A 27956-nucleotide genomic window follows, 5' to 3' on the forward strand; every position below is an offset into this window, starting at 1 on the left:
GTAGATAAAGTGATTTTTTTTTTAATGATAAAACTATTTTTTGATCATGAAACCAACAATTTATTTAAAATAAACACCTGCCTGAGGGGGAATGGAGGAATTTGTTGACACATTTTGAAACAATGTTTAATAAATATTAAATATTTAATAATTTTTTTAAATAAATATTAAAATTATTATTAGTTTTTTGGTAACAGGACTGAGAAAAATGCATCCGTCTTCCACTTACACCATGTAAAAAATTAAATAAGTTTACATGAGACTGACCGATACAGATTTTGAATAGTTTAATGTGTATTACTAGAATCAGTCTTAAAAAAAAGTTTTACACGCATATATACAAAGTGTTATAACACTAAAACACAGTCTGCATATTTACAGCTATTTACAAAAGCACTATAATTAAGAGTGAATAACGTCATCAGACTGAACTCAGCAGATCAATGCAGAAACACAGGAGATTCTGATCAAACACCAGTGTGTTATTATTGTTTGTTTGATGCAGAAGATTGTGTTCAGGATCTCTCAGTAATAATCTCTCTCTCATGTTTGAGACAGCACTGAATCCGGCTGATTGTGCTCCTGATCTCCGGTCCTCAGAGGATTCATCTCTTGTGTTTCTCCTGTGCTCTGCTGCTTCTGGGATCTTCTGACTCGTACAGATCTCACTTTGTTCTGCGTTTAGGAGAAGACACGTCATTTAAACAATATTCATTAACATCCTCATACTTGCAGACCAGTTTAAATCTCAGATCAGTTCAGGTGTATGAAAGACACTAACCTGACAAGACTTCAGACAGCTTGCGATCTCTGTGAGGTCAGAACAGAAAGACATTAGTTTGAATCTCATCTCTCTCAGTTCAGGTCAATTAAAGACCTGGTCATTCACTCTTGAACCGTTCCTGGGATATTTGATGTGTTGTGTGTGGCGTTCAGCAGCTGCTGCTTGATTTGTTTGATGATTTTCTTGAGTTTAATGTTTAAATTGATCTGGTTCCTGCACTACTGGACACTGTTACGCTCACAGCTGAATGATTTTAACAGTGACTGAGTCAATCTCAGCAGATTTCAGTCTTAAAGGGGCTCAGGGGCATTTTTAAGTGTTATTATTAGTGTGAGATACAGTAATTCAATATCAATACATAACACGATATAATTAGTTTCAATAACAGTGGTATGACTTTTAAATGCATTTCCGATATTTCTATATACATTATTACCAGTGCTTCCCATGCATTAATTTAGCCTATTTGGGCTTGTTAAATAAGCATGAGCACATAAGCGGATGTTTTATATGAATATACCTCTGAAGGAAACCGACTGTCTTCAGAAAAGTTTTGTTGGCATTTTATCTGATAAAGTAGTTTATGAGCGGAGCTGCTTTGTTTACAGCCGTTACAGAGGAAAGCACTGCCGCTCTCACAGGAAGACAATCAGCTCGCATTTTCAATAATGAGCCCGTCTCCAGAAACATTTCTGTTTACATTGTTTCTGTTTTCTGCAGCAACTCAGCACTTTTCTCTCTCTTTATCCTGGCTGAAGCACACTTGTTTCAGTCTGTAAGAATAATCAGCCTACTCTACCAGTCAAACGTTTTTGAACAAATATTTTAATTTTGGTATTTTTAAAGAAGTCTCTTCTGCTCACCAAGCCTGCATTTATTGATCCAAAATACAGCAAAAGCAGTAATATTGTGAAATATTTTTGCTATTTAAAATAACTGGTTTTTATTTGAATATATTTTAATGTAATTTATTCCTGTGATCAAAGCATCATTACTGCTCAAGACACAGTTATTTAAAAGAGTGGAGTAAATGTTTTTGTTCAGGATTCTTTGGTGATATATATATATATATATATATATAAACACAAGTTGTTTACATAATGTGTGTATACTGTGTATATTTATTATGTATATATAAATGCAAACACCAGTGTATATATTTAAGAAAAACTGTTTAAATATTAAACATTTATATATAAAATAAAAGTATGAATATATAAATCTAAATATTTTCAAAAATATATACTGTGTATATATACATAAATATACACAGTACACATACATATATAATAAGCTTTTACTTTGGATGTGATTAATCGTTTGACAGCACTTGTTTTTGATACATTTTATTTTTGTTTGGGGGGGGGGGTATTGAAATTAATACTTTTATTTAGCAAGGATGCTTTAAATTGATCAAAAGTGATGATAAAGACATTTATAATGTTACAAAAGATTTCTATTTCAGATCAATTCTGTTCTTCTGAACGTTCTATTCAATGAAATGTGAAAAATTCTATTCAGCTGTTTTCAACAATGATATTTTTGTTTTTTTATTATAATGATTTCTGAAGATCATGTGACACTGAAGACTGGAGTAATGATGCTGAAAATACAGCTTTGAAATAACAGGAATAAATTACATTTTACAATATATTCAAATAGAAAACAGTTCATTTCAAATAGTAAAAATATTTCACAATATTACTGCTTTTGCTGTATTTTGGATCAAATTGGTGAGCAGAAGAGACTTCTTTAAAAACATGAAAAATCTTACCGTTCAGAAACTTTTGTCTGGTAGTGTATGTTATAGTTAATATTAATAAGATGAGTCTGAGAGTCTTTTTTATTTGACAGTGATTTCACATTTCTTGTTTGTATGAAGGCTAAATACAAATAAAATGTGAACATTTGTTTTTTTTTAAAAGATTAGCTAGCTTTTTTTAATATTAGCTATATTACAAGTTACAAGTTTCACAGTCTTGGCAAATTCATTTTTCAGAAGTTTGGCAGTGGTTGCGTTCTTTTCTGAGGCTTTTTTGGAATATTGTTCATATCAATATCAGAATTATATCGTATCGACTGAAATTAAGAAATATATCATGATATAAATGTTGTCCATATCATCCAGCCCTAGCTATATACTGTGCTCTGAATCTCTCAGTTATTAAACACAAATCAACACAAACAGAGACACACGACACTGAAGGAACTATCATTTCTATCAAGCTTCAGACAAATAACTGAGAAATGTGAAGAAACGTGAGAGACAAGAAAACAGATGAAGAGCAGCTGATGTTGATGTGAATGTGAACGAATGGTTTGTAACAGAAATAATTCAGGTTTATACTCACTGGATCCTGAGATTGCAGAAATCAGCAGAGATACGACAAATAAACACTCAGAGGGAAACACAATGAATCTCAGATCTGCCATCATACGATCTCCATTCACTGAAAAACACAAGCACTGCACTGAGACATCAATTCAATCTGAACTTTTATACTTGCTCCTGATAAATACAGGTAAACTCAGCTCATAATATTCATTATTAATACATGTTTAAAGTATACAGTATTTACCATAAACTTCATTATGGAATTATTTTCTTCAAATTAAAGATATTTTCCTGAAATCAAGTACTGTATATTAAAGTGCGTGTAGTTATTGACCTGTTTTGAGGATGAGTTCAGTTATTAAAGCAGCAGAGTTCAGTAAAACTACAGCAACTGATCCAAACACATACACCGACACATAACGATCAAAATCTGAAACACAGCGTTAGAAGACATTTAACATCACCTTCAGACACATCAGTGCTTATATAATCAATACAGCAATGCTTTATATTAACTCAGCAATATTTCATTACTAGAAATATATTATTAGAGAAAATAAGGCCACATTAAAAACAACATAAAACAGTCTTTTCTTGAATTATCTGATTTCTTATTAATAGTTTAATCTGTGTGGTGTGTTTTGACTGATTTCTTCTTCTTCAGATCATCTGAGACTGATTAGCTCTGTGTCCTCACAACAAGATGCTCCGCTCGCTCTATATTAATAGCTTTTATCCAGTGAAATATTTTAGTACTCATCAGAAATTAGTTATCATTAGAAATCTTTAAACACTCACAGTTCATCCTGTAAAACTGTTTTTATTGCATTACTATGGAAACTGTGCTTTAAAACTAACTAGTGGCTCATCACCCAGTGAGTATGTTTCACATTTCACTCTATCTATATATATATATTTTTTTTTTCTAATCTTGACAAAACACACATCATTGCGCAGGTCTGAGACTCAGGGTTCAGTATTTGGCCGCTGTTTTGTGATTTAAGTGATATTGTGGCAGAAAAACATTGATATGTGGCAGCAGAACACATGTTTAATGGAGTTTGGTGCCATCTAGTGGATATGTTTGGTACAGCACCTGAACTAAATTACACAGTTTTACACAATTACACAATTTTCTGCTGAACAGAGGAGTGACAGTAACAGGTTCAAGTTTAGTGTTTATCAGTGATTTATATTCATTCATTTGCTGTTATTGTGTGAAACATATTTAAGAGCTAATGACTGGATTAATGAGATTAATCAATATAATGATGACCGTCACGTCCAGCGTCTGACCGCCGTTTCCATCAGGAGCCAGATTTACAGCTTTATTATTGATTCAGTCTTTTCTGAACACACACAAACCTGCTTAATATTAATATTACTGCTCCTGCACTGTTTAATATTGTGAACTACTGAAGTATTTAATCGTACATGAACCAGAAAAACATCACAGACAGAAGATGATCAGTAGATGATGATACTGTACCTCGAGACAAACTGAGATCAAAGTAGTAATCATCTCTATCTGTGAAGTACATGACGGTCCAGAGTATCTGCAGAAACACCATCACACAGCCCCATCCGATCGGATCTGAAACACAATCACAAACAGACTCACTTCACCTCATCTGACTGTGTTTATACTCCAGATGTTTCTGTCTTCATCACAGCAGACAGCTTTATACTGATCATGTGATCAACTCTGTGACGCATTTCATGAGAAGTGAACATGAAAACACTGAAAGATAAACTAATATCATTATTAAATAGTACTGTACCTGTCTGTTTGTCCAGAGTGAATATGTAGAGGCCGATCATCAGTGCATTAGTCACTAATATGAAGACTAACATCACTGTCCTCACGACTGAAAGTGAAACTGAAGAACAGGAGAGAGAGAGAATGATTAGCTGACAGAAACAGATCTGATCAGGGGTTAAACTGACTGAATAAACACATCTGAACACAGATCATCAGTGCATTAGTCACTAATATAAAGACTAACATCACTGTCTTCAGGACTGAATATGAAACTGAAGAACAGGAGAGAGAGAGAATGATTTGATGACAGAAACAGATCTGATCAAGGGTTAAACACAGATCATCATCATTCAGACACTCAACAATCAAATAATTCACTTCTCCTGAAGATTCAACTCTCCAATAATAACCAAACAGCTTAAGACAGGAAGTGAAGAGAGAAACAACACATTACAAAACAAGAGTCCTGAACGCTAGACAGATTATTGATTCATCTGATCATCAGTGATGAAGTTAAACTACTGATAAAAAAGTTTGTCAAGAGGTTTCCTGATAAAGCTTAGCCTTAAAGCTAAACAGTTGTAAAAGCTTGTTGTAAAGCTTGAAATTTGAAAATATAGATGGATCAATTAGATCGATGTTGATAGCATGTTTCTAACATGATTAACATTCAATAGCATGTTGCTAACAGCATGTTCTTAGCATGCTTCTAACATGATTAGCATGTTTCTTGCATTATTATCATGTGGTTAGCATGTTGCTAATCAATTCCAATAACATGTTTCTAGCATGGTTAGCATGTTGCTAACATGTTTCTAGCATTATCAGCATTTGCTAGCATGTCTTCAGCATGATTAGCATGTTGCTAGCATAATGTTAGCATGATTTAACACACTGCTAACATGATTTAACACATTAATGTCATGATTAGCATGTTGCTAGCATATTGTTAGCATGATTTAGCACACTGCTAACATGATTTAACACATTGATGTCATGATTAGCATGTTGCTAGCATGAATTGGTCCACTGATAGCATGTCTTAGGCTAGTTGCTAGGTTTGGCTAGAATAGATTAGACACAGTACATAGAAGGGAAGTCTGATTGAGTTTAATGGGCTCCAGTGTGTTTAGATTTGAATTTTGTCAGTTGGAGTTTGAATATTCTCGGCTCAACTGAACATTAGTCAAAGTAAGTCTATGAGAGATTATTAATCTTCATTTTCATCTTATTTTCTGTCTGTGGGGTGTTTATGATTAGGCTCTGAATGGATCAGTGAATTATTATATGATGATTATATCTTTATCATTATCAGATCACAGTTTCTCTTGCCTGCCGTGTTATAATGAAGACAGTTATAGCAACCAGAGATAAAAAATAAATAAAAAAAGTAAAAAAAATAAAGACCAACCGCTGAACTAAAGCGAACACTAAACAAATATAAATGAACAAAACATCAGCATCTAAACCTCTGTTAACTCTCAATAAAAGCTTGTGTTACACATATGAAAGAAAGTAAGTCAAACTGGTCAGTGAAAGTGAAGATATGCTGTTTTTGTTGATTAATCATCTTCTGCTGATATCCTGAGAGCTTCAGATTTACTAAACGAGGCAAATTAGTTGAGAGCACAGACCCATAGAAGAGCAGATGAAGAGCTGTGCAGCTGATCTACTGATAATAATTAATAAATACATGCCATGCAAAATAAATATATCCTTAAAATATATATATATCGATGTGTAAGACAAGTACTAAAGTCCCATGATTCAGTAAGTTTATCTGATTTCAGGAATCAAACGTTATATCAGTTTGTTTCTGTGAATAAGTCAGGATATCAGTGTAATGTGTTTCTGAAACACTGATGATGGAGATCACAGAGAGACTGATGCAGCTCAACACAGATCAGATCATGATCAGAAGATACTTACAGTCCAGTCCATCACTGTCATAGCATCTATATAGCCATCTCTCATTTGTCATCATCATCAGCACTGGTAAAATCACAATCATGAGGAATCCTAAACACAGGAGAGTGATTATATTAATGCTGGATATCATTCATCAACAGATTAATCATGATGAGCATAAGTCTCAGTCAATAATGAGTGAACATGTTCAAACGTGTTGATCTGAACCGAGAGTAAATTGATCACAGATGAACTCAGATGATTATTAAATATGAACTGACCTCCTCTGCCGGCTCCAAACGTGTAGAAGAGGAGGATGAACTGTAGAGTCGGCAGGAGTTGAAAGGTCATATCAGCCACAAGATCAAAGATTTTAACTATCCTCCCACTTTTCTTTCCAACCTCTGTCACTAAAACTAGAAGAAACATTTTAGATAATTAAGATCTGATTTGATTGAGTTTTGAATCATTATAATAGCAGTTTATCACGACGCAATTTACAACAAAATCAACTCAGAGTTTTTATACATGTATATATTGTTTATATTATAAACATATCAATAAATATAATGAAGTTATTCAGTAACCTTAAAAAAAAGGTTTTTCTTGTTTCTAATAAAAACTATACAGTATTATATTTAATAAACCACTGATATGTGCTATTTCTACTAATACTCTGAAGTGCAATCTCAGATCTGAAGGATGAAGTGTGTTTAATGTCTAGAGTGTGATGTGGTTATATTATTACACTAAAGTGATGAAGGATGTTCAGATCAGAGCGAATCAGACTCATCTGTGTGTCTCTGATGATAATCAATCACTCAGAAACACTTACTGGAGGTGATTTTGCAGAGGCAGCACACAAACACTACTGCAAACAGGACCATTATGATGACTTTATTAAATACAGCATAGTTTTGAAACTTTCCCCAAGCACTCGCAAAAAGAGCTGAAAGAAGAGAGAAAATGATCATATAAGCACAAACTGTAAATACTGTACGTGTCAGAAGAGTACAACACTTGCTCTTGCTTTACAGTCTTTCTGTTATAATCTGAGCTTCAGTGATTGGTTTTCTAATAGTGATAATCACACAATCATATGGAGTAAATATTATCACACTGAAGTTATTATTGTGTATGTATGTCTGGATACAGTTTAAAGTGCTTTAATGCTTTAATACACAGTACACTGAAAAATATGATTCATTGAAATTGTTTTAAGGAAAGTGGTTGCAATCAATTTATTTTAGCTACATTTAAATAAACAGTTAGTTGACTAACTTTCAACATTATTTTTTTATTTAAATGTAGCTAAAATAAATTGATTGCAACCACTTACCTTAAAAAAATACATATATATATCTTTTTTCAGTGTATATACGTGTCAAGAGACGGGTTTGAGCTAAACTAGATCATACTAGACACTGGATGTGCTGCCATTATTATTAATCCAGCTGCAGATTGATGCTGAGCGATAATGCATCTGTGATTTCAGATTTAAACTCAGTTGAGTTAAAGTGATCATAGCACTATATTTCCCTGCAACATTTAATGCAGATTTCGTTCATAATCAGCTGTATATCAGAGAGTACTTAAGATCATGAAGTGATTCAGTCCTATAAACATACAGAGATGCACTGAACACATGCAGGATCTGTCATACTAACACATCCTATCATCTATCATCTATGAGCTAATGTTGCTGCATATGTTATGATTTATGTAATACTGTTCATTTAGATTTGCTACAGATCGTTCAGAATTACATTTAAATTCCAACAAACACCATTTTTCTCATCTTTCATGTGCATGTCAATGTTTTATAACTGTAGTTGACTGATATTTGTATTTGTTTACCTGAATAAACCACAACTGAGAAAACAGCATATTCTGCCACATAACTGTATTTCTGAATCCATGATTTAATCTGGACTGTAACAGAAAAGACAATCATTACAATCACAGTGCCATATAAACACCAACACAATGAATGCAAATGACACTAAAACTATTTCATGTTTTGTTAAATCTCTCACATAAAGATGATAAAATCCAAACATCTGGGTATTATTATTAAACAGATCAAATTAATCATACCTGAAAATCTATCTTTAATGTATGGAGCTGCCCAGAGCAACAGGAGAGACCTCAGGAAATAAAGAGCACAACAACAGACCGATTCACTCACAGATCCTGAAACATAACCAGATATTAATTCATGAGACGTTATTGATATACACTGATACAAGTTTGAACCAAATTTCTGCATTGATTAACTGTGGTCTGATCGCAGTTTAACAAACACAATCTGACTAAACTAATAACACAACTGAGCACTTTTCACATTTATTGAATACATTAAGTAATCGTTTACAGTTCAGGGTGGAGAAAGTAAGTGACCCCTTGAATTTAGTAACTTGTAGATCCTCTTTTAGCAGCAAAACCTTCACCAAAGCTTTCCTGTAGATGCTTATAAAACCCATTTTGGAGCATCTCAATAAATCTGTTTCAGTTCATCAGTATTTCTGGGTTGTGATAGTGCAGCCCTCTTTAGGTTATGCCACAGTATCTTACAGTAATTGGCTTAATCCTTGTGCACCATTCGTTTGGGGCGGACACTCGGGCTGTTTGAGGTCTCAGAGACCCCAGGCAACAAAATGTAATATTGTAACAAAAATATATATTTTTACTCAGTTTATTAATGTTTTTACTCCACATTTGTGCAGGTTTTGGAGGATTTATGATATTTTTTTAATTTATATAAATTATATGTTTATACAAAAACAGCTTTTTATGTAAAATTCAGTTCATAAAAGACCCACATTCGTAATTCATGGGGATAACATGGCCAATGTGCCATAGTTTAATGCCAAATTGTTTCCAAAAAACAAAATTGAAAATAAAATTTTAACTCCAGCCACCAGGTGGCTCTAGAGTATTACTCAATGGCTCATTGTACATTTCCACATAGGAATTGATCTTTTCACACTTTGTTTTATTAGATCAATGTTAAGAGACTACAAAACCATTATTGTAATAATATAAAATGACACTTTGTCAAGGTTTAGCATTTTTTTGTACTGAAATAGCATTTTTTGCAGTTATGACACGATTACCGTCAAACCTGCATGTGGTGTCATATGTGTGTATTAGTGTGTATATATATGTGTGTGTGTGTGTTTGCATTTATTCTCCATCATGGATGTGCTGTAGTGTCCCTCCATCACTTCTGTGTGTGTTCACTCATGTAATGTCACTTCTTCATTTCTGTGAAGGTGTGGAAGGGTTGCCACTTTGTTTTTGTGGATTTTGTGGTCTGCATTGTGATGGATTGATTTAAAAGTAAAGGTACCTATTTTATCTTTTCCCCATTCATTTCAACGTGGGTTCTCCAGAGACCCCAAACATCCCGAGAGTGGCTTTTTTTTTCATACTAACATACAACCAGATAGCAATCCAGTTTAATTTTTTGTTTGTAGAGCTACCAAGTGTTGACAACCGTATGCCATTTAGATAAAATAAAATAAAATTTCAGCAAATGTCAAAAATACCCCAAACAGTGCATAAGGCTTAAGGTCAGGGGCCGGATTCACGAAAATCTTCTTAAGAAATAAATTAAGAAATTTCTTTTTAAGAATGTTTCGTGAATCCGGCCCCAGGACTCATGTATTTTCTTCTTTTCCCACCATCCTTTAGTGGATTTACTTCTGTGCTTTGGTCATTGTCTTGTTGGCTCACCAAACAAAGCTTGCAGTCATGAACTGCTGTCCTGATATTCTCCTGTAAAATGTCTTGAAACACCTCTGAGTTCATTGTTCTCCAGACCCGAGACAGCACAACAGCACTGAACCATGATGCTCCTTTCACCGTCATTCAGAGCTGGGGAGAGGTTTTTGTTCTGGTGTGCAGTGCCCCTTTTTCCCCAAACTACTGTAAAGTGTTGTACAAGTTTGGCAAAAAGTTCAGCCTTTGTCTCCGCTGTAAACAGAACAGGTTCCCACGAGTGTTTCGGACCATCCAGGTGTTTTTGAGCAAACAGGAGACATGCCTCATTTTTTTCCCCCTTTGCGCTGCCTTTTCATGAACACCATTCTTGTTCAGTGGTTTTCTGATTTTGGACTCAAGAACCAAGTCTTTCATAGTTTGAGAGTTTTCTGGAGGTCTTTATCTGTTATTCATGGGTTCCCTGTCACCTCTTTCAGAAATGTCTGTTGTGCTCTCACTCTGATCTTTGCAGGATACCTGCTGCTAGCGAGAGTAGAAACAGCCCAGAGTTTTCTACATTTCTAGACAGGACACCTCAGCGTGGATTGATGTGAACACCAAAGTCTTTAGCAATGCTCTTGTAGCCTTTTCAATCTTTGTGCATCTCTGTAATGTGTTTTAAGGTCCTATGAAAGCTTTTGAGATTGAAGCATGGTTCACACTAACCAGTCTTTCTTGAGAGAGAGTGTTTTATCTATAACAGCCTGCCCTGTCAATTATTACTCAGTGTCTTCAGTAAAACTCTGACAAGTACTATTGTGTCTGTGTTATTAGTCTGGTCAGATTGTGTCTGTCTATAACTGTGACTTAGATGAATCACACCACATTTTATGAGTAATCAATGCAGAAATATTCCCAAACGTATTCCTGTCACTGCATTAACACACACACAAGATCTCAGGAGTGTGACCGTCATCATTAAAGGAGATATTAATCTCCCATCAAACAGTGAAATCAAACACACACTCCTTCAGTCACGACTGTAAAGCTTTTGAGAACAGACCTTCTTTAAAAATATGACAATGACTATAAAACACAACTAATCCTAATGTCATGTAAGTAGGTATGGTGTAATTTTCAGATTAAATAATATACTGTAAGTATTAGAGAAACATACCTTCAGAAACACCCCAGAGGACAAAAGCAAAGAACATGATCATATTTGGACAGACGACTAGAAACAGATGAAGATGGAGGACTGAATCTAGAGGGAGACATAGAAGAGAAAATAACTTTAGATTAATTCAATGAGCAAATTAAGTTTGAATTAAATATTTAATATCATTTACAATTATTCATTTAGTAGACTCTCTTATCCAAAGCAACTTAAAAAAGGGATACAAGAAAGCGATTCACTCTTTTATTATATAAAGCCCTAAATAAACTTTAATGCAGCCATGGAGGATAATCTGTTTGTCAACATCTCAGTGGCATTTTCAAAGACAAACACACACAGACAGACACAAATGTTTGTACAGCTATGTTTGTGAAGAGATTAACTGACATAATGCAATCCCTTTATCCTAACCTTACAATCACAATTAAGTGCCTAACCCTAAACTTAACCTAACTCTAACCCTGACCTCCGTTTGCTGCTTCAGTATTTGTTGATGATCCTTTCATATGATTCTACGGTATACTGGAAAACAATGAAGAGAGACAATATTTACAGTGTTGACCCTTCTTCTTCTACATAGCCTCTGTAATTCACTCTAGCATGCTGGATATCAGCTTCTGGGCCAAATCCTGACTGATCTGAGATTCATTCTTGTATTATTAGTGCTAGGAGTTAATCAGTTTGTGGACTTCTGTTTGTCCGCTCGGCTTTTGAGGATTGACCTCAGGTTCTCTATGGGAATAAGATCTGGGGAGTTGATTGGCCACATATCCAACATTTCAGTGTAATGATCTCCAAACACTTCATTATCACTGATGCCTTGTGACATGGTGCTCTGTCATTCTAGAAAATGCATGAATCATCACAAAATTGCTCCTGGGTTGCTGGGAAAAGTTGCTCTTGCAGGATGTTTTGACATCTGTTATTGATGGCAGAATTGTAAGATAAAGAGGACTCCTTTACAACACAGGACTCCTGGTGGCGTTCACCTTTTCTTCACCAGACAATTGATTTTCTAGATGTCCCAGACAGTCAGAAGGAGTCTTCACAGAAAGTAACTTTGCACCAGTCTTCTGCTGTCCAATCCTTGTACTTGCTGTTCCTGATGTTTTCTTGGAGTGAAGTGGCTTCTTTGGTGCCCTTCTTGAAAGCAGGCTGTTGTCCAAATGTCTGCCTCACTGAACATGCAGATGCACTTGCATCAAGAGGAGAGGGTCTGGCGCTTGCTGGACACTCTGGGACGTCCTGAAGCCGTCTTCACTGCAGTGGAGCCTCTCTCTTTGAAGTTCTTGATGATTCAGCAAATGGTTATTTCAGGTGTGATATTCTTTGCAGCAATTTAGTTGCATGTACAGCCATTTTGATGTAAAGTGATGATGTCTGCACATTGCTAGCACAGAAACACAAGAACTGGAAGCACTTCTTCTCTCCTCAGCGATCACGCTGCTCTTATAATGCAATCAGAACTAGCACATCAGACTCGCACTCGTTCACACTTTCCCATGTGCTGATGATATGATGACTAAAATAATGTTCTGTGCTGGAGCCAAAAACAGTGAAATTTGGGTCTTGGTGATAAAATTTTCACTTTGGTTTGGCTAATGAAGCTTTTTGCAATTAAAATGAATCTGATTACTCTACACCAGCGGTTCTCAATTCCAGTCCTCATGCCCCCCGCTCTGCATATTTTGCATGTCTCTTTTAGTTAACACACCTGATTCAGATAACCAGCTCAGAGCTACATGCATGAACTGTGTTTCGATTGACATGCTCCCTACACAGTGTTCATTGCTCCCTACTCCCTGAGCAGTGGAAATCCGTTTAAGTTTACTTCTTCAGGACATTCATTCACAGATTTGTGCTATGCCACGGCCTGCAGTGTCTTCACACACAGACGAAATTTACTAGAGTGTGACATAACTGCATCTGTAAATAAATACTATTTAAATTCACGTCTCGTACACTTTAATGACCTTTAATATACATTCGCTTCGATCTGGAATCATGGTGGAAAATCTGGTGATGAAAATTTATGTCAGCGCCAATACCTTTGGCCATCATTGTATGTTCACTTACCAAGTAGTCTTGGTTCCAAACTTGTTTGAGTTGAAAACACACATCTCTGTTTATTGTAAACTTTACATGTGTATTGTCCCTCATCTTCAGCTCTCAGGTCGTCCAGCCGAAGGGAGAAGTTTCCATGTTGAATCTCTTCAGTAAACAAATGAGCTCTATCCTGATTATCCTGCTGCTGTTCATCTGCTGGACTCTCACCATCTTGATACAGATGAACCAGAGTGTCTTTTCTTCTCCACTCCACCTTCAGACCCTTTGATGGTAAACTATCACCACAAAAACAGGGCAAAACCACTGGAGATCCCAGAGGAGCCACCAGAGGAGCAGAAGAAACTTTCACTGTAAAAATAAAAATACATTACATTTTGTCCATAATGTGACCTTCTGTTAAACCAAAAGAAAAGAGAATGGTATTTTGGACATGAAGATGCAGTATTGAGGGAAAGATAAAGTTACTGCATTTCTGCACAGTGCACCCATTTTTAATTATCATGTCAACTGATTTGAAAATCAATTACTCCAAAAAGATAACTAAATAAGAAAATGTTTATGTATCTACCTATGGTTTTGTGGTCATCAGAAAACTAGCAGAGCAGAAGTGTGATCCAGATGCATCATGGGGATTTTTTCACAAGCTACACTAGATAAAGATGCTTAGCTTTTTAGTGGAAACAGTAACAGTCGCTATCATTAAATAATTCCAGAAAATTAGATATCTGGGTCAAATGTTTAATAATAAAGTGTGTATTTGCTATCACTAAACTTTCTGAGTTTGTTTGTTTCCACTATATGGCACTTGTGTACTTAGACAATTGCTTATCATAGTTTAACTTTTCATTCGTTTAATTTGTATAACTTTAAATTTTGGTTATTTTACAACATTTATTGTGATTTCTATACTGAATTATTGTTTACTTGAGCAAGATTGAAAGAGAGTTTTTGGTTGTTTTATTTTTATTCCCATCTTTCCTTTGTATATCACTTCCTGTTTTGTCATCTGCACGAAGACATGGAATGATGCTATCATTAAAAGGTTTAAGGTTTCTGTGTATGATTACTCATCCTTACAAGAAACTTCAAGATATAACCCCCTCTCTTATCTTACAAGCAGGCAAAAGTGGTATGTTGATGTATTTTTTGTTCATTTAAGAGTTTAAAGTCCTATACGTGTTTTCCGTGTAACTGAATGTGTGACTGATGTTTGTTATATTTGTCCTGTTTATTTAGTTCTACGGTGTTGTGTTGGCGTTGGTGTTGATGTCCATGTCCACAAGTGCATGAAACATCTGTAAAAGAAACCTCAGCCTTTATGTTATTGTGACTAAGGGAGGCATAAAGTGAGAACAGCACCTACATGATGAATAAAAATCAGAAACATGCCACTTAATGCAGGTTTTAGAGAGGCTGAGAAAGACGGGACTAAAGCAACTGTGAAGCAGTGCATTTGAAGCACCATTTTGTCTGTGATTTTAAAGCTATTTCTCACATATGTATAATAATGATCTTTTGATGTGTTCTTTGAACAACCTCTGTGTTCAGATGACATTAACCAGAGAAACACCATCATCTGGTCTCTATACAGCAGCACTGTATCTGTATTATTACACAAATTAAGAGTCACTCTGTCACTAGATGTGTGCGTAGAACCTGAGACTGTATTTAAGAAAAAACACTGTGCTAAATATCTTTGTTATGACCAGTTTTATGAGAGCGTATCATTCTGTGTAGGACATCTTTCATTCTCAGCAACAGTTCAGAATTGACTTCGTGCCGAAGTAATCCATCTTATTGTCCTATTTATTGTTTCCTTGTACTTTTACACTCATTTTGTTCTTCATTAAATAATGAAGATCAAAGATTACAGCGACGCTAGATCAGAAGAAGTCATTCCTGCTCCTAGACAGCTTGTATCTAGCAGAGTTTGGCTCCAACCCTGATCAGACACACATGATCCAGATAATCAAGATGTTCAGGATTACTTGAAGATCACAGGCAGGTGTGTTGGAGCAGTTTATAACTGAACTCTTCAGTATGGAAGATCTCCAGGAGCAGGACTGGCCTTCTGCAAATATGGGCTGTGTTCCACTTCATTTTCTGCCCTTTCCTCACTAACTCCCCTTCATCTCATTGACTCAGATGTACACCATTGATTACTGTACACAAGTGCCCACTACTGCAATGGGCTGAATTCAAACATCTTAAGCCCTTGATTACTTGGAATCCACTATGGAGTTCATTTATTATTTACACTTTTGTCCTTATAATCTTTTCAAATAACAAGTCATGTTGTTTCTAAAGATCTTAAGAAATACATTAATGAGAAAAATGCAGCCTTTCATGAAAATGACTTTGAGGGATTTAAGATAAAAAGAAAGGAATTAAGAGCAAAGATACAAAAAGTAAAAATTGATTTTGAAAGTAAGGTAGAGGATCAGTTAGCAAATCATGACGCAAGGGTTAAATAAGATGATGGGGCGTGACTCGAATGGTGTGAATACTGATATTATAGACACAGATATGTTAAGATGGGTTAATGGCTAATATGGTAATAGAGATAAGGTTGATGGAGCTGTTGCCAGGATTCCAGTGGGTTCATCGATCTGCTTGAGAAGTGAACACACTGTGTCTTAAGCAAATCAGGTCCGGTAAAGCACCAGGTCCAGACGGCCTTAGAGGTCATGTTTTAAAGACTTGTGCGAATGAATTAACTGACCCTTTAACAAAATTATTTCAGTTTTTATTAAATTCTCAGATTGTGCCTAATATGTGGAAATTGCCATTTATGCGGCCCATTCCTAAAAAAGTGGGGGCGAAAAAATGAGAAGATTTCCGCCTGTAGCCTTACCATCTGTACTTTCGCATGGAAAGGGTCATTAGTTATCATCTTTAACCGTATGTATCTGAGCACCTAGATCTATTGCAATTTGTGTTCAAGCCACAAAGAGGGACAGAGGGACTTTGGTCGATACAAGTCACTTCCAACAAACAAAGGCATATATGCACAAGTTCTTATTATTGATTACACATCTGCATTTAATACATTGCAGACACATCTATTTTCATAATGTCTCTTAGTTTTAGGAGTGAACGGGATAATAATTCACTGGATTAAAAATTTCTTAACAGATAGACCACAACAAGTTTGCTTCAGGGGATATAATGATATTATGTTTTCAGATACAGGAGCACCTCAAGGATGCGTTTTGTCACCCCTATTATTTTTTGTCTATACAAATAAGATGCAAATACAGAGTACAAATTATGAATTGTATAAATACGCAGACGACATGGCACTGGTTGCACTCTTATGGAAGGATTGTGTTGATTATGAGTATGAAGAGCATGTTTTGAAATTAGAAAATTGGTGTAAAGCAAGATCTCTACTGATAAATGTTGGGAAGACAAAATAGTTGATCCCCCAGAACCCTTCACAGAAATGACGTTATGTGATCAGCCAGTGGAAATTGGGAAGGTTTTTAAATATTTGGGAACTATGATTGATTGTAAACTGATTTTTTTTCTGGTAATGTGGATATTATCTGTAAGAAAGCAAATCAAATGCTATATTTGCTATGGAAAGAATTTTCTGTTAGACAAAGCGTTTATGTTAGATTAATTGAAAGTGAATGTATTTAAAAGATAATTCATATATCATAGAGTTGTTTGGGATGGGGAAAATAAACACAATCTGTGGTGACGTCTCAATCGTCGAGGGTCTGTCCATATAAACCCTCGTCCTCCTCACGAAGAGGAACACACTTCAGAAAGGCAGCAGGGATTCCTTCTAGACTAGAGTAAGTGCCGAAATGCTGATGGTGTGTGTGACTTACCTTTTTGTGGACTTTTTAATGTCGCTTTTAATTAATACTGGTCTTGCGCTACTGGTTTATGATCGTCAAACACGGCTCGAAGTAAGAAGCTTAATTTAGTTTTTAACCAAAACTGTGGTACTATTATTTTAAATAAAATAAAATAAATTATATATAATTTATCTTATTTTATCTTTCATATGTTGACAAGAGTTTTACTGAGAATTAACAGAGGGTTAGGTTTTGATGTTTTATTGAAAATAATAGTTTAGGATGAAGTCACCATTATGCTTAATAGTGTTTGCTTTAGTTGGGCACTTTGGCCCTTGACTTTTTAACTTGAGCTTTTTCTCTGGCTACTGTAAACTGTGTTTATTACGCATATTTGTTCTGGCAAACAAAGCCAAGACAAAGTGAGCTGATGTTGGCCAGTGATGTTTAGTAGCTTGTTTTCTGATGTTCAGAGTCTATAAGAATACTTTATTGACTGTGAAGTATTAAAGAGTGCATTAGGGCCGCTCACTCTTTCAGCAGAGCTGGTTCTGGAAGTATTTTTCCCATTCATTTGTCTCATAGTGATTTTAAACAAGTCTTTGTTAAGGTGTTATAAACAATGAACCAAGGCAACTAGCTGAGGCGAATCACAACAAAGTTTCATTTGAAGGAAAAAAATTATACAAAAAGATAACGTTATAAGACTGTGTACCTAACAACTTTGGTGAGGGAAAGAACTACAATCCCATGAAGCACTGCGGAATAACAATTACAGAGAAATATAAAACTATTTATTTAACATTGTTGATTGTATCTATAGAAACAATGTATTTTAAGTTTAATCTGTAAAGAACTCTTTTGACACTTAGCTGACAGCGACTTGGTGGAATTTTCTCTACAGCATCATTAATGTAGTTTTTCACCATGAATTCTGCTACTCAACAATTATTCCAAAAATAAGTGAAATTAATGGGAACAGATGGCTTTCACAAAAGCATATAACATTGATTAGCATCCTTGGCACTCATAATAGGGCTGTCTTTAAAGATTTATCAGTTATTGTTAAAAATCAATCTCCCTATGGAGTTTTTACTTCTGGATCCTGACTGTTGCACTCTATAGAGCTTCAACACACAATAATGTGAAATTAATAACTTCTGTAACTAAAAAATAATGAAACTAATAGTGATTAAGTTCTGATCAGTGAGTCAGATATCTACATGCTGATTAAATCATCATCAATAAGTAGGCATAATCATCTACTCATCTGTTTAACTGTGCATTTGTTGAATGAGCACTGTGCTATATGTCCGAACTGACTGCAATTAATTCTATGTATAATCATTTTCTTTAAATTTATTTTAAATCATTTTCTATATCATTTTAAAATTCCTTGTTTTTATTATTCTTATTTCCATGTTTTTATTGATTTTAATGTCTATTTCACTTTCTTTTATGCGAAGCACTTTGAATTACCACTGTGTATGAAATGTGCTATATAAATAAACTTGCCTTGCCTTACTCACAATGTATTTATTTATTTATTTATTTAGCCATAATAAATCTGCTTTGTAAACACACAGTTACAGCAACCAGAGGGGAAAAAATATTAAAAATTAAAATGAAATAATAAAAACACACAAGAAGGGTCAAGAGCACCACTAAAGCATTTTCAGTAAACATCAACATCTAAACCTCCTTTCAATAACTTTTTTCATTGTATGAAAGAATAAATTCAATCTGTTTGGATGCTGTTTTTGTTATTTTATCCTTCTCTGCTGAGATCTTGAATCATCTGTTAGTGTTTAATGTTCTGTTGGGATCATGTTATTTATGAGCAAATAAGTGGTGCATTTCAATATCTCACAATTATATTTATGACTGGATTCACACTGACTAGTTATGCACTGATACTTCAAATTTGATAACAATCAACCAAATGAAAATCATGTATTGATTAGGCATAGTCTTTTCTGTTTTATCTGTTTACTTACCTTTTAAAACCCATCGACCTAGGGAGAAACAAGAACAATAACAACATTTCAGTCAAAGTTATCAAAAGCTTTAGGATTTAACAGGTTAAAGGTTCTGTAATCATTATTTAATAATTAAAATTATATTCAATTATTTGTTGTTTAGCTATTATCAATGATGATTTTAGTGGCCTGTGCTGATAATAGAAATGACTTCTGTTTTTGTTTTTAAATGGATCAATCCCACCAGTTAATGCACAGCAGCCACAAACAGCATTTGGACACTGAAGACACGCTGAAACATGTCATTACTGTAGTTAAATTAAGTTAAATGTGGTTTGAAATGTTAAAACAATAGATGTAGTAATGAAAATATAGTGTATTATCATAGTTCATGTGATGTATTACACCTGTTTTAATTGTGCTTTAAGTGCTGAAACACATTTTTAAGCCACTGCAGTCTTATTTGCAGAACAAACTCTGACAATTCATGACTGAACTTGCTTTATGGCAAAGTCTGTAAAGACTAATTTTATACTAATATAATGCTTAAAACAGCATCAATTTTTCTTCATCTATTCACTTACCCTTTTCCAAAGTAATCTGAGTTGAAAGCACACATCTCTGTTTGCTGTAAACTCTACATATGTATTCTCCAGCATCTTCTTCTTTCACACCATCCAGCCGGAGGGAGAAGTTTCCACGCTGAATCTGATCAGTAATGAAATGAGCTCTATCCTGATAATCCTGCTGCGGTCGACTCTCTCCATCCTGATACAGATGAACCAGAGTCTTAGTGTCTTCTCTTCTCCATTCCACCTTCAGATCCTCCATTTGTAAAGGTTTAACTCTATAAATGTTCAGAACCACTGAAGATCCCAGATCCACATATGTACTCTGAGAATATGTCACAGTGAACCCTGTAAATGAAAAGAGTTTGTTAGTAATGTGAAGTACCTTGATGGTGAAAAAAAATATTTACCTAAATACACACATACTGTAATATTTAGAAAAAATTAAACATAAATACACAAAGCAGTGTTTGGAGTCAAAGTTGTAGTTAATCCTTCTATAATTATTTAAATTCAGCAACATTGCAGAGGATAATAACAGATGAACCTTCAACTGTATTAGAAACTGTAGTGTCCCTCAGAACAACAATCACCCAACATGAGCTGCAGACCTGATCACCAGATTAAATATGCATTTAAATAGGAATTGTGTAATTTCTACACTACTGCCAGCACCAATGGGAATTGAAAATAAATAAATGAAGCTTGTTTTCAGATAGGTTTCCCAAACACTACTTCTGCTCTCAGTGTCAGTGATCACACAAACGGTCTCATCAAGATACGAGGACAGACTGCTTGATAATCATAACTCTATGAACTCTTCACTCGCTGTCACTGCATTAGAACTGAATACAGCTCAGGCACTTCAATGGGAATAAATACAAATTGAATTTACCACAACACAAAAAGATGAACTGGACTTAAAATGGAGACATTCAACAGGTAATGCATTCTGGGAAATCCATTCATCATTTCAATCCGATTCAAATTCAAATTCAAATTAATTCTCAATGGCACACTACTTTGCTGTTTATATATTGTTATTCTATTTTGTATTGTGGTAAATTTATGTATGGTCACATGTCTTTCAGCTGCTATTGCACAAATGTAAGTTGCTGTTTCAAGAAGAACTTTATAGTTTCCACTCATTTCGTTTGATACCTTTCTCAGTGATTGTTGTTTCAAATCATTAAATAAGTATTCAATTTAGTTGTTCAATCTTTAAGTAAAGTCTTAAAATGAACTTTATTGTATGTTGGTCTGTTATTGTTGTATCAGTTTGATCATGTGAATGTCTGGCTCTTTTGGATAAAAGCCTAACTAGGCATTTCTACCATTATTAACACATACTGCTTGCACTCTTCTCTATTTTCTCTTTAAGTCCCAAATGAACTACAGCAAATAAGAATATTTGTACCGTTTTGATTTCTGCAGTAGATCAGGCAGCAGAGCAGAAGAGCAGATCCAGACGCAGAAACACAGAGAATCAACACCATTATGTGTGAAACTGAGAAACCTGGGAAACACAGACATTATACTGAATACAAGTGATATGGGGTTTTCTTGTATACTGCCCTAAAAAGTTAATATAGTTTATTTGTGCAAATATGTATTGTTTCTATCACGCACACACACACACACACACACTCATGTTTCTGTGAATTGTGGGGACTTTCCATAGACTTCAATTACTTTTATACTGACCAAACAATATTTTTATCCCCTAAACCTACCCCGTACAGAAAACCTGTTTGCATTCTTTCACTTTCAGATAAAAATCAATTACTATTTTTAATATCTTTTTCCCCTCGTGGAGAACGCAGGCCAATTCCCACAATGCTAAAAATTTCAGGTTTTATTATCCTTGTGGGGAGATTTGGTCCGCAACGTAGCATAAACAAGCACACACACACACACCATGTTTCCATGATTTATGAGGACATTCCATAGGTGTAATAGTGTTTATACTGTATAATCATCCTCTTTTCCACAGACACATCCTGGCCAGGATTTCTATATTGCCTATAAAAAGTTTGACCAATAACATGCAGGCATTGTACATAAACGACCAATCGTGGCACGAGAGAAGGTGGGATCTACAGTCAAAGATTGCATCAGCACATGGACATATTAGGTGTGTTTGTCTTGAAGCGGCGCTGTGCAGACCGATCAGTGTTTTACATCAAAGTACCATGAGAGTGATTCAAAGCATAAGGAGCCGTCTGCTCTCTACAGCTCTCACTGTACTTTGATATCATACAACGATTGGATATTTTAGACAATACAGAAATCCTGACCAAGACGTGTCCGGGAAAAAGAGGACTTATGGTCACCCTATATGAACTGTATTTTCTATCCCCTTGAGCTGGGCTTAGACTAAATGAGTACTAGGCCGATTCATCCCTCCCGACAATCTGAGAAAATCTGAGATTATCTGGTAATGTGAGGTGTTCACAGATTGAATTTTATGATTACGTCAGTACTTTCACAACAGCCGATGTGCAACTGCAAAACAAGCTGCCACTGGACAGTGAAGATGGAGGAGCGGCTTGTGGAAAGTTGGCTACAGCATGACTCCCCGTATAACATGTCACAAACATACAGACAAAGAGAAGATCTAATTGGTTAGGATTTAAAAACTCCTGTAGTGTGGGCCCAGATTTACCCCAACCCTTCCTCAAAACCTACCCCTCACAGAAACATCTGCAAAACACTAGATTTAAGTAAAAAAAAAATTTGGCCAATTTATAAGCCTTTTTAAATTGGTGGATTGTCAAAGCATTTCACAACATAAGTGAGGAAATTTAGCCTTCACAAGCATAGCTAAACAAGTATAAACACACACACACACACACACACAGGTATATGTGGTTTACGGGGACTCTCCATAGACGTAATGGTTTTTATACTGTACAAACTGTGTTTTTATCACCTTACCCTAAACCTACCCCTCACACAGGAGGTGTCCTCATAAACCATGTTTACATTGTAGAACCCATGTCTTCATACACATTCCTCATCAAACCATATACAGCACACACACACAAACCTCTGTAGCACAACAATCCTGCATTTAAGGTGATTTAGCATTTGTGATCACATCCAGAAATAATCATTCAGACATAAATTAGTTATATGAATATCTTTTAAAGTACTGTAAACTAAACGTGACTAAACAATAAAAAGTAATGCGTTACTTTAGGCCCCAATTATTCTGTATTTATCCATTAGGACTCACCCAGTCGCTCCAGTACTACAGTTGTATTGGCTGAAAGTCCTCCAGCAAACACGTGACACATATAAACTCCTTTATCCTCAGTTCTGGCACTCTTCAGTCTGAGAGAGAAGTTTCCTTTGGGGGTTTCATCACTGAAGAACTCAACTCTGTCTCTGTATCGCTCATGTGCTGAATCTGGTAAAGTCTTGTTATCTTGGTAGAGCAGAACCATAATATTTTCATCTGTTTTCTTCCACGCAACTTCAGTGTGTTCAGGTGTGATGTGAGAGTCTACAGAGCAGCTCAGAGTGACATCTTCACCCACAGAAGCAGATATGGACTCATCTGATCCGGATACTAGCAAACGTTCTGAGAGAATACAAATAAAACAAATATGACTAAAATATTCTCATGAAATACATGATGAATTTTGTACTACAACTAATTGGGTTTTTACTCACCAACATCCTTTATTTGAACCACAGTCTCACCAGAATCCTGCTGAATGTACACTTTACATGTATATCGTCCCTCATCTTCAGCTCTCAGGTCGTCCAGCCGGAGGGAGAAGTTTCCATGTTGAATCTCTTCAGTAAAGAAATGAGCTCTATCCTGATAATCCTGCTGTTGGGCTTCTGGTCGACTCTCACCATCTTGATACAGATGAACTAAAGTCTCTGGGTCTGTTCTCTTCCACTCCACCTCCAGATCCTCCACTGATAAAAGTTCATCAACAGAACAGGACAACACCACTGAAGATCCCAGAGGAGCCACCAGAGGACCAGAGGGACCTTTTACAATCAAACCTGAGACAGAGAGATTAAATAAAGCTTGTTTAGTAGTTTCTCCAAGCATACATAGATACATACTAACACAGAGAATCATTACTAACACGAACAAGTAGGGCATGACCCCAAATGTTGTTTTTGGTTTCTAGATATTTAGGCTGTTTACTCACACAGGGTCAGTGACAGCCTCATGATTTTGGTGTTTACATTTACTGCAAACTTATAGCATCACAATATTTATTCTTGGGAAACATGCAAATCAAAAGGTTTTTAGACTCAAGCCTCAGTATTTGACTGTTTGTTTTACAATAATCATACTGTGATGATAGAGGAGAGGTAAGAAACTCATGTTATGTGTAGTTTTGCATAGTGTGTGTGTGTGTGAGAGAGAGAGAGAGAGAGAGTAATGCTTATTTGTGTTAATCTCATCCACTACCTCAAATGTCATTGTTTTAGATGTAAAATGTATATAAAAATGGATTCATTCCTGAAACAATTAAATCAAATGATCCATGGGTGTGTCTTGTAAGATACAAATCCCTATGATTATCCGTGTCAAATTAAGTTCTGTTGTTTGCTTTTGCACTTCACAAGTAAACAGTGTTCATGAATCACTGACTTTATTTCAAAGATTTAATTTATTTGATCAAAAATACAGTAAAAATAATAATATTGTGAAATATTGCACAAAAGTGTTTTTTTATTTATTTGGATATTTCAAAATGTAATTTATTTCTGTGATCAAAGCTGAATTTTCATCATCATTACTCCAATCTTCAGTGTCCCTTCAGAAATCATTCTAATGCTGCTTAATTATTATCAGTTATTATTTGTGATCAATTATTAATAATGGTTTTAATAATGATCCTCAGTTAAAGAACAGCGTGTATTTGAAATATAAGTACTTCATAATAAGTGTAAATATCTTTACTGTCACTTAAATCAATTTAATGCAACCTTGTTGAAGAAAAATATAAATTTATATTAATTTAATCTTACCCAAGACTGAATGGTATCACATTTTCCACAAATATATGAAGCAGCACAACAGTTGTTATGGGTCTGGTCTGGTGTGTATCAAACAAAGCGCACGACGAAGGAGTCAAAATCCAAGAGTTTCTTTTAATAATCCAATGACTGAACAAGGCACAACCAAACGCAGATCCAAAATAATAGCAGACAAAGGAACACGGGAGAACACAGGCTTTAAATACTAAACGTAATCAGGGAGGAACAGAAAACAGGTGTGTAACTAACTAATCAAAAACCATGGAAACAAATGAGGCAGGAAGACAGAGACATAGAAACTAAACTAAAACAGATCATACATGTAACAACAGTTTTCAACATTGATAATAATAAGAAATGTTTCTTGAGCAGCGAATCAGCATTGTAGCACCCCCCCCCCCCCCTCACGATTACAAGATGCATAGCACACACATAGAGAGTTCCCTTTATTTAGACCATAATCAATCGGTTACAAAGGTATCTGGTATAGGCATGTGTTGTTTGTATGTTTTCTTATAATATTAGCCTAGTGACCACTCGTTATTCGTATTAGTAAGCTCTAAACACTCATATTCGGGTGTATGAATGTATCTCTGGTTTAATATATGTTAGATGTCTCTTTCTTGATATCAAAATTATCTGTTCTTTATTTCTCAAACAATGATGTACACTATGTTGTGACACTATGTGATCGTGAAATGCATCATACTATTTTTACTGTACTGTGGGAAGAATTACACCGATTGAGCAGAACAGTCATAAAACATTTAAGTTCAGTAACTTTGGCGATTCACTTCGGGCCAATCAACCCATGGCTGGAATGACGAAGCTTTCACTCCTAAAGGAATTCATCAAGAATCTACGCATTATACATGCAGCAGGACACTTTACTCAGCACCAACAAAACCAGTGCAAGTAACCGCTTGTTAACTAGTTAGATGCGCTTCTAGGCTTCGACCACTTTTAATTAAGGTGATGTAATTCTTTGATGGTTCTAACAGGTTGTGTTTAGCTGATGTGCAAATCCTGCCAATATGCTCTGTCTCTCTATCTCTATCTCTATCTCTCTCGCTCTCTCTCTCTCTCTCTCTCTCTCTCTCCATGCCTTCCTTCCGTTGGCATCTATGTTTAATGTGTGTATGTTTGTGTTTAGTTCAATGTTACATGTTCCCCTGTAGTGTAGTTTAATAAACATCCATATGTATTCACACCTGGTTGTCTGTGTCTGCAGCTCACAGAAACGAGGTCACTTTAACGTTCCGGTTTTGTTACATGCTCTATGAGCGATGTATTAATAAGGAAATTATTTTTCGTGACCAGAGAAATAATTTTCCTGAGAGTCAATAGACGATTAAAACTGTCCATACTGCAGCCGAACAAATCATTTTACTGTACTATTAATGCTACAGTTAATTCCTGAAGATGAATATATAATTGATAACAACCCGTTATGATTAATTATATTCATCTCACTTCAAGCTAATTTGCTACAGCATATTAGAATGATCTCTGAAGATCATGTGACACTGAAGACTGGAGTAATGATGCTGAAAATACAGCTGCACATCACAGGAATAAATTATTTTCATATATATTTGCATAGAAGACAGCTATTTTAATTTACTGTTTTTAGCTATTTTATTACTGTTTACTGTATTTTTCATCATCAAAATAATTTGTATACTCTTTTCCACGATTGGCGCTCTATTCCTTAAAATGATAGATGTCAAGCTCCTGCAAAAGGACAAATACTGTATATGACCAACAGAAAGGCACCATAACAGTCCACATTCTACACTATTCAAGTCTTCTAGACGATACCAGAGCATTGTGTCATATGGACTGATTATATAGGTATTTAACTTTAGTGATATTAAACTGTCCCTTGTAAAAATTATTGAAAATTATTTACTATTTGCCATATACACCAAGACAAATTATAATGTAAAAATTATGCCACTCATTTATGGAGTGTTGCGGACCAGGTTTGGTGGGCCGCTCTGTGCCAAAAAGTCCAGGACCACTTTTTGGCCCCAGTCTGCCCCTGGTTAAGGCCACCTAATATAGAGTGGGACAAAAATATTCAATAAATATACTTGATTCATTTTTTATTTGGAGACATGCTGAAACCGGTTCTACTTTACAGTGGAGTCCTGCTGAACTGAAGTTACTTCAGATAAACCAGTTCTGGTTAAGCTGGAAAACATCACTATGAAAAAAAATGAAGTAATCTGACACTGTACATTATTCTTAGAAAATGAAGAACTGAGGATGAGTTTCTCTCTAAATTAAAATAATGTTGTAGGGAGGAGATTTGGTTGTAGAAGCTGATCTGTGCCAATCAAAACATGTTTATACACTTCAGTAAATATAGGAAAGAACTTTAGCCTATCTTTATTTTTCATTATTTTCAAATATATTGCATTATGAAGATATATTTTTCTTAATTTGTCTAGAGGTTCTGATCCGAATTTGTTCATTTATCTTTTGCAATATTTCCAGTCAGCCATTTCCTCAGAGACTGTAAGAAGCCATTTTGACGCTTCATACTAGATCTTACAAAGACGAGGAATCAGCGGCCTTATAAAGCCCAAATAAAGTTTAGAAATGAAAATAAAGAAGGAATTGAATATTAAAAATAGTTTTGTTGGAGAGAGAGAGAGAGAGAGAGAGAGAGAGAGAGAGAGAGAGTATTTATTAATAATATAATAGTCTACGTACCATCAGCGATCATCAGCAGAACTGACATCAAAACACCGTTCATTCGGGGCATCTTCAAAAGATAAATTAAACCCAAACGATCGTGTCCTTTAGCTATAGATTACCACAAACATCGATGTTTCGCCGA

General features: G+C 35.2%; 2 protein-coding genes across 2 annotated transcripts; both read right to left on the reverse strand.

Annotated features, from left to right (window-relative positions):
• On the reverse strand, positions 1-14541 carry LOC306863675 (uncharacterized protein). Its single transcript, XM_079407179.1, has 13 exons — positions 13748-14541; positions 11672-11758; positions 8887-8982; positions 8647-8721; positions 7625-7738; positions 7071-7205; positions 6811-6900; positions 4901-4999; positions 4609-4713; positions 3454-3549; positions 3136-3234; positions 782-810; positions 1-675 (listed from the first exon to the last, which is right to left on the reverse strand). Exons 2-13 carry the CDS (start codon positions 11712-11714, stop codon positions 544-546), a joined length of 1113 nt encoding a protein of 370 aa, XP_079263305.1. The 5' UTR covers positions 11715-11758; positions 13748-14541; the 3' UTR covers positions 1-543.
• On the reverse strand, positions 12704-27881 carry LOC306861372 (butyrophilin-like protein 2; the record flags this gene model as incomplete). The annotated part of the gene is made up of 8 exons (XM_079403597.1): positions 12704-12849; positions 13814-14086; positions 19545-19562; positions 20111-20443; positions 21513-21611; positions 23334-23681; positions 23774-24118; positions 27830-27881. The coding sequence occupies 8 exons, from the start codon at positions 27879-27881 to the stop codon at positions 12704-12706; spliced, it is 1614 nt and encodes a 537-aa protein (XP_079259723.1).
• Between the last annotated feature and the right edge of the window lie 75 nt (positions 27882-27956).

Source organism: Barbus barbus, assembly GCF_936440315.1.
Source record: "Barbus barbus genome assembly, chromosome: 4".
Taxonomy (NCBI): Eukaryota; Metazoa; Chordata; class Actinopteri; order Cypriniformes; family Cyprinidae; genus Barbus; species Barbus barbus.

Bases quoted from the DNA above. Each gene is read 5' to 3' on its own strand.
- LOC306863675 (XM_079407179.1), bottom strand. From the start codon at position 11,714: ATGATCATGTTCTTTGCTTTTGTCCTCTGGGGTGTTTCTGAAG. The intron at 3,550-4,608 runs GTACAGTATCAT...GCTGTGTTTCAG, and splicing joins TGATCTCAGTTTGTCTCGAG to ATTTTGATCGTTATGTGTCG. The intron at 811-3,135 runs GTGAGTATAAAC...CTGACCTCACAG, and splicing joins TTCTGCAATCTCAGGATCCA to AGATCGCAAGCTGTCTGAAG.